Source organism: Crocodylus porosus, unplaced genomic scaffold (genome assembly GCF_001723895.1).
Source record: "Crocodylus porosus isolate Cpor-Errol unplaced genomic scaffold, CroPor_comp1, whole genome shotgun sequence".
Classification (NCBI taxonomy): Eukaryota; Metazoa; Chordata; order Crocodylia; family Crocodylidae; genus Crocodylus; species Crocodylus porosus.
Genome location: NW_017728926.1, coordinates 1,738,962 through 1,747,038, shown reverse-complemented (window position 1 = coordinate 1,747,038; position 8,077 = coordinate 1,738,962). Strand labels below are relative to the sequence as shown.

The window sequence follows — 8,077 nt, the reverse complement described above, 5'->3', positions numbered from 1 at the left end:
CCCCCCAGCTACCCCGCGCCGAGCCCCCCTGAGGCCCAGCACACGGCAGAGATCTACGTGCAGATGAAGAACAACCTGCGCCACGTGGAGAGTGAGGTGCTGAAGAAAGAGGTAAACCCCTGCACTGTGCCGCGCTGCACCCCAAGGTGCCATCCTAGCAAAGCCCCTGGCGGATGGCTTTCACTTCCCACTGTCCCGGCTCAGTGGCTGCACTGCAGTAGGATCCAGGAAGGGTCTGGCCAGGGGCCTGGGGATGGGGGCTCTCCTAGGATGCTCACTGCAATGAGATAAAGTTTGAAGCAGCAGTCATTGTTTCTCTGGGGATCCATCATTAATAGGAGTGGGAGGTGAATCCTGACCTGGGATCCTAACAAGCAGCATGGCCAGGGCCTTCTCAGTGTGCACAGGTGACGTTACACTCTCACTGCACTTCAGGGGTGGGAGAGGTACCCTAGGAAGGCAGCACCCCAGTGAGCATGGGGAGCATGGCTCTGTGGCTGTCATAGCCTGCCAGGGAGCAGCAGAGCCAGAGAGGACAATAGGTGCTCTGTGAAGCTCTTGGGTCTTCGCCACCTCTGGCCAGGGCTGCAGTTTGGAAACTGTGATGGCTGGATTTATAATTTGCTTAATTAGAGGGGGGTTGTCAGGTGGGAGGGGCTGGTTTCAGCTCTGAGGGTGGCTAATGCCCTGGCCTACTCTCCTCCTTAGCAAATGCCCCAACTGTTCCCAACCCCCAGCACAGCACTCCTGGCTGGCTGTAGCAGGGAAATACTTCTGCCTCGGTGCCTTCCTGTGTGGATGGACAGCCCTGCCAGTGCAAGAGGCCCAGGGAAGTGTTGGCACAGCAGGATAAGGGTTCAAACTATGTCTGTGGCTTCTCTCTTCCTCATCTGCTATTGAGATGGAAACACCAGGGGTGAACACTGGTGAGAAGAAGAGGCAGAGGTAGGGCCAAAACTTGCACTTTGCACTGCGTGTATGCCTGTGGGCACAAGAAAGCAGCAAGGCTGGATTCAATCAGGGGCCTTGCTGCATGCCAAGTAGTGCGGGTAGTGCAAGCCTTTGGTTGGGCCTGGATTATGTAGCACAGATAGCATTGCAAGAAAATAAATACACGAGTGTCCCATTTCTCTGCAATGTGACCCCCGGGTGGCGCAGCAGACCTGGAGCCAGTGCAGCACCAGCTAGTACCTTCCCCAATACCTCCAGTGTGGGAAGAGGAGGGAGTTTCCCTCTGAGCAAGACAGACTAGGCAGAGCCAGCCAGAGCTTCCCACCACCGGTCTCATCTCTTGAACATGGGCAATGGCAGTAATGAGATGCAGGCAGCCCTGAGGGCAGGCTGAGAGCAGTGCAGTGTACCGTGAGGTGCAGTGTAGTGGGCCTGGAGAGCATCCTCCACAGCCAGTGGGTCAAATGGATGTGCCACTTCCAGGGGAAAACTACCTAGCCCATGGAGTGAGCCCTGTGGCCAACAGGCAGGGAAGTATCAGTTGGTTGGAAAAGGATCCGCAGGAGGGAGGGTTACTAAAGCCAGGCCCTGCATAATCGCTACCTGCACAATGTCGGCGCTTGCCCAGATAATGATCCTGCCGCGGCAGGGTCATTAACAATTGAACATGCCTGTTTTCAGCACCATGCAGAGGAAAGAGACACCAACAACTGAGCTGCCAACAGGGAGGTGAGAGCCCCCTAGGCCAGGCAGCAAACAAATCCCAAGAATAGGATGGCAGCAGTGGAGGCTGTAATGCAATCTGCCGTGCACTGCCCCCCTTCTCCCTGTAGGCCAGGGGGCACTGCTGCCTGGAGCACATCGCTGGCTAGGCTCTGCCCACTCCACGCCCCCTGCCCACCCTAGCCCCAGCATTGCTCAGACAGCATTTTGCCCTCCCTAGATACTGATGGCTGCAGCTCTTGGGCTCTGCTTGGCCCAAATGCCAATATGCAGAACACATTTGCATGTTGGAGCTCTTGACAGAGGCAGGGGTGGTACTCACACCTCTGCATCCCATGTTCCCTGAATGAAGTCTTCTCCCTGCAGAGGCCTGGTGGCTACTTCTCCCACATAAAGAAGGGCACTGTTACTATTAGACCTGCCCAAGGTACATACAAAAGGCCTAGAAAGCCTTCCCATGTGCAAACCAAACAAATGGCTGCTGCAGCCCTCACCTCCCCAGCAGACTTGCTGGGTTTTTGCCCCACAGGCCTGAGGCTGTTACAGCCAGTCCTACTTCTACACGTGCAGGCAAAGAGCATGGGCTGTTCGGGCCTGTGCATGATCCAAGGCCATCCCTAGAGGCCATACCTTCAGGGCTTTGCTCAGCACAGTCTACTCTGGATGCATGTGTCTCTGCCAAGGATCATTCTGGGAATAGTGGTGCTGCTGGCCAGCGGTCCACTCACCCTGGAGGGGGTGGCTGGGGAGCCAGCAGCTCTGTGGCATGTGGGCCATGGAGCCTTACTGGCTCGCCTGGGCAAGAGGCCTGCTCAACTCAGCAGTCCCACATGCTTTATCCATTCTGCCCCATTCTGCTGTGGGTTGGGGTTTGCCTTGGGGGAAGGGTGCTGTGCAGAGGGGTTTGGCCATCATGCATGGAGGGGGCAGAGGGGCTCAGAACTCTGTTTGCATAGGCCAGGCAAGGGGCTGTGGCACGTTACTCTGCTAAGCCCCTTTCTAAGTCCCATTCTCTGATCAGTGGCTGCAGTGCTCCCTGGCACAGTCTCCTGCCCTGCCTGGGCTTAGAAGCTCCATCCCAGCCTGCAGCTCGCATACCAGCAGGTCCCACTGGGCTCAGTGGGGAGATTCTCCTGGTGTCTGGGAGCCTCCAGGGGCTTACACTGCCAGTTCATTTTCATGCAGGTGGTTATGTGGGTAGGGACACTCCCAGCTCTGCACCCACTAATGCCTCAACTATGATCAGTACATGTCCACTAGCCAAGTGTCCTACCACTCCTGCCTTAAGCATCTGGGTGCCAGCTGGCTCTTGCTATCCCCATCAGCTAGTGCAGTCTAGTACTGGGTGTAAATAAGGATGCATGTGTGTTGGGCTCCCGACTTCCGGTCTAGCCTGAGGACACTGTCAGCTAAGGAAGATGAGGTGGGCTTAAGTGTTGGCAGACAGTCTGTAAGACCTGCCATGCAGGGTACCACAGATGTTTGGGCTGTCATCAGCTTGGCACTGCTGTCACCATGCTGCCATCCACTCCCTAACACTGCAGCCATTGCCCCACTGGCAGCCTGAGCCAGGACTGAACCAGACACTCAAGTGGTGTCTAGCCCAGTTCCTTCTCTGGCTTAGCAGGGTCAGTACATGTATTATGTATTGGTCTGACTGACTTGGGGGCTTAGTGTGATGTGAGTCAGTGCACTCAGTCCTCCCCACTGCTGCCATTTGGATCTTCTCCAGGGTCTCTGACTCCCTCTGAAACTGCAGTGCCCAGGACAGTACCCAGCAGCAGCCCAGCCTGCACCAAGTACTACTGCAGTGCTCATGTCAGTGCAGCTACTAAGTGTGTGCACCCTTTTTGTGCGGTGCATGTCTAGCCTGTCTGTGGCGCCTTGTCCACCAGGACCTCCAGCTTGTTCTGAGCAGTGCTCCTACTCAGGCAGTTCTCCCATCTGCATTTTTGCATTGGGTGTTGCTTCCACAGGTGTAGCACTTCGCACTTGTCTTTGCTCCATTCCTATCTTGTGCCCAGTTCTCTGGCTATGTAAGATCCTTGAGACTTCTGCTCCTGCCCTCCAAAGTGCTTGCAGCTTCTCCCAGGCCTGTTGCCTGCACACTTGCTCCAGGAGCTCTGTGCTCCTGCATCCAGGTCATTAGCAAGCATGTTAAACAGCACTGGGCCCTGCACAGACCCCATGGGACCCTGCTGGAGGCCTCTTGCTATTCCGCCATTGACCCTTTGATAGTTACGCTGTGTTTGAAATTGTTCAGCCAGTTCTGTGCTCACCCACCACTAAGAGTGCCTACCCCACATTCCTCTGATTTGCTTATGGGTTAGTATGTGGGACTGGCTTATAAGCCTTGCTCAAGTCCAGGTATATGATGCATACCATATCTGTGTCCTCCACCAAACTGATACCCACTGCAAAGGGTGATACCTGTGCCCCTTCCCCAGGTGCAGGTGGTGCCACTTTGAGGGCTGGGGCCAGCTCTTGCACTGAGCCGAGCTTCTTGCTGATCAGCAAGTATATATCACAAACAGGGTTGTGGAACTGCCCCAGGGCCTCCCTGCCTTGTCGGCACTCTCCACCCAGCCAGGCCTGAGTCTGGGGCCTGTCCAGGACTCCTAGCCACAGATGGGCAAGAGAAAGGTGGTAGAGCCAGAGATGCTCCTGGCAGGGCTAATGTTTAGTTATGTCTTAGTGAAGAGAAATGGGAGCCTCTGCCCCAGGATTGGCTGGTGCCTCTGGAGTGATGTCATGGCCAGGTGAGCTGATAGGTGTGGGTGCCTCCTTAGCAAGCAGCTGTAACTGGAGAGCCTGGCTCAGGTGTCAGCGCTGTGCTGAGGCCAGGTGTCGGGTGGCGCATCGCTCTCAGGCAGCAGGTGGAGCGGGTCTTAGCCAAGCCAGGCACAGGTAAGAGGGGCTTTTGCTTTGTCCCCCAGCACACCCCCAGCACTTGGCAGAGCATGGCCAGGGGAAGGGTCTGGTGGGTGCCAGGGTTTTGTGAAGTGTGTGCGGGGCACGGCTGGGCTCTGGGTCCAGGCTCTGTGCTATGTCACAAAGCCCTTTGCCCCGATATACCCAGCCGTGCCTGCCAGCAAGAGACTGCAGAAGTGGCATAATTGCATGCAGGGGGACTGGCAGAACAGTGGGCTGGCATGTCTTGGGAGCAGTGGCCAGGCTAAGGGAAAGGTGTAACTATGTGGGCTGGGGAGCGGAAGATGTAACTGGCTGCAGGGAGCTCCAGTTAAGTGCCAAGCACAGCAGGGTCCAATGGGACTCCCATGACTTATCCCCTTCTGCAGCCCAGCCCAAGTGCTTCAGTACAGAAGGGGGTGAGGGCAGCAGGGGGTGGTCTGCAGGCACTGGAGACCTGAGGAACCTTCCCTGAAGCCCAGGGGCTGATCCACATGAGGCACAGTTCTGTCCCTCCATGTCTGTGCCCTGAGGTTTCTCCCTGTGCCTTCCTGGCACCTATATTCCTCTCCTTTGAGTTCCTCCTGCATTTGCAGCCCCCTGTCCTGCAGAGCTGAGGGCTTCTCCATGCTTTCCTCACTCCATCCTCCTTTTCTTCCTGGATCCCAACCCACTGTTGTCCCTGTGGGCACAGAGCCCTGCCTGTGCCTGAGCGCTCCTGCCTCAGGCAGAGGGGAGAAGGGAAGAGTGTGTGGCTGTTTACTAGTGCAGGCTTGTGGTGCCAAGGCTTGCCAGCGCCTCGCATCCTCCCCGCATAGGCCCTGGAGCCCTGTTCTGCATTTTTATTGTTTGCAACATGCCCCTGGCCCCCAATGCAGGGTCCTGGCAAGGTAGCTCTGCCACAACTGCATCATGTTATCAGCACCCACTGCTGTCACTGCAGTGTTTTTGTGTCAGTATCTCGACTCCTGCCAGGGCAGGGGCTCTCAGAAATGGAAAGGCCAGTCTCTCTAACCCAGTTGCCTACCTGCCCAGCTCTTGGGACAACAAAGCTGAGGCTCATCTGGCACAGCACCCCCTGCTCCCTACAGCACATCACTGCAGCAGCAGGCAAAGAGGCAGCAGAGATCAGGGTTGGAGAGTGAACTCACTCCCAAGAGCTGTCAGACACTGGGCCCCCTGCCAGTGTGGGATGCTGCTGGGTACCCTGCCCTGCCAAGAAACCAGCCTTGAAGCCAACAGAGTTCTCTGTGTCACTGAAAGTAGAGTTTGACTCTGACTCTCAAGCAAGCTGCATGAGTAAAGGCAGCGTGTAGGCAGCTACTGGTGCAAACCAGCCAGTTCCATGTTCCCACTGCCGCAGGTGCAGCCATGCAAAGTCACAGCCAATGCGAATGGCCTGGACCCCAGAATGAGGGTACATGTGAGCTGGGGCCAGGCTGTGATGCTGACAGAAAGAACACAGCAGGTCTCTCCAGCCCATCTGTGTGGGGCCTACTGGCCCTGCTGTCAGGGAAGTTCACACAGCAGCAACTAGATATATTGTACCTCTGTCCCATCCTAGGCAGGGGCCTGCAGAGGCAGTTGCCAGCCATGGAATTCCCTCCCTGCACACAGCTTACTGCATGCTTCCCCACAGCGCCCTGGGGCTTGAGGGCAGGGTTCGCTTCCTATGGGCAAGGACTGGGCCACAGAGAGTAGGGCATGACCAGCTCACACAGGAGTCCGTGTAGTGCAAAGCTCGGACCCCAGTCTGCCTGATCACAGGTGGACACTGCACTTTGCAGGTCACATTGGAGTCAGCAGGCCTCCCAGCAATGCAGACTGGACTTCCAGGGCTAGAGACCAGTCCCCAACTGCAGGTGTTTGCTGTACCTCCCACTGCCATGTGAGCAGTGAGCAGGAGCCTGCCCAGGGTGAGGGGAGGGGCAGTCATGCCCTATGGGGCTCCTGAGCCCCTTGCAGCTGTCTTCTTGCTGCAGGCTCAGCAGGGCCTATGTGAGCAGCCCCTCTTCCATGGCCACACATGGAAGGAGGGATGGCGCCTGTCACTCGCTTTCTCACACCTGGCTCAGGACCTCTGAGGACTTCCCTTGCCTGTGACACAGATGAGTGAGGCTCACCAGGGCCCCCGCACCACACCTGCATCCCACTCAGGCTGTTGGCTGTTGGCTGTTGGCTGCGCAAAGTGCAAAACCAGTGATGCACACACCCAGTAGCACTGCTACTGCTCCTGCCTGCAGGCTGGGGTGTTTAGCAGCAGGACTGTTTACAGCCATGTTTGTGGGCATGTGAGATCCTTGTCAGGGTGATTCAGGGTGCCATGTAATATTACTACTGTTAAGCATACAAACAGCTACACATGATTCACTAGATAAACCCAGCAGTTTCCAATAGGAATCCATAGTGTCAGAACCTTCCTGCCCTGTTGTGGTCTTTCTGAGCTCTCCAACAGATGACTTGCTCTATTATTTTTCTGTAATCAAGAAATGAATGAAAAGCTGAGAGCTGAGATTTTCTGAGGGGACCCTTGAGACTAATGCAGGAGAGGCTTGATTTTAAAAAAGGTTGGTCTGGGCTGTCTAGTGTGTAGATGGGGCAGGAACCATCTCCCCTGCCCCAGTGCATTTGCAGGGCCTGGCACCATGGGGCCCTGAGCTCAGCCTGGGCCTATAACACTCTGCCTTAACCAGCCCTGGCTTCTGCTATTCACAGCTGACTTCCCGAGACAACAGCCCCGAAGGCCTGAGGCGGGTCGACTCCAGCAGGAGGTCGAGGAACTTCAGCAAACAGCCCAGCACAGGAGACTACTACAAGCACCTGGGCAGCAGTGCGGGGGAGCCCCCCAGCACCCAGGCCATGGCGCACAGTGAAGAGGTCAGCACCAGCCCCAGCCCCAGCCCCTCAGACATGCAGACGCCAGATGTCCCCAGGCCTGGACAGCGCCTGCTGGGTCTGCAGTGACGAGCGGGGAGCAGAGGGGATGCCAGCCATAGCTCATGGCTCAGCCTGCAAGTGAGCCTGAAGTCCAAGCGAGTCTGGAGAGGGGGCTAGGACGTGGACTCCCACCATGGGGGCCTGTCTAGCCCCAGTCTGGACTAGCAGCAAGTGTCCAGCTGCTTGGGTAAGTGGGTGGGCAGGTCTCAGCCTCATCCCACTTCTCAGCCAAAGTCAGATGCTTGGTGGGGAGTGGGCTGAGCACACCCCGCAGCTCTGTCTCCAGCAGTGCACAGCCCCTTGCGCTGACAGCAAAGCAAAGCCAAGCCACAGGACAGCCTGCCGACACGCTGAGCCCTGGCCATGAGAGGCCTCCCCAGCCACAGGAAGGGGTATCCCCACTAGAGAGCTTTCACGCCTCCCCGGAGCGCTGGCCCTACCTCACTGCCTTATTTTCATCTCTTTAAGGCCTCTCTGCTCTCCAACAACAACATGCACAATGGGAGCTCGGTGGAGAACAAGTCCGTGGGGGAGCTGCCTACCCCACCCCCACCCC

General features: G+C 56.9%; 1 protein-coding gene across 1 annotated transcript in view; it reads left to right on the top strand.

Annotated features, from left to right (window-relative positions):
- Nucleotides 1-8,077, top strand: part of ESPN (espin) — a 47,357-nt gene that overhangs the window by 25,256 nt on the left and 14,024 nt on the right. Inside the window, exons 12-13 of the mRNA XM_019541694.1 lie at nucleotides 40-111; nucleotides 7,300-7,461. Of these exons, the coding sequence (XP_019397239.1) occupies nucleotides 40-111; nucleotides 7,300-7,461 (234 nt within the window). The remainder of the gene's footprint in view (nucleotides 1-39; nucleotides 112-7,299; nucleotides 7,462-8,077) is intronic.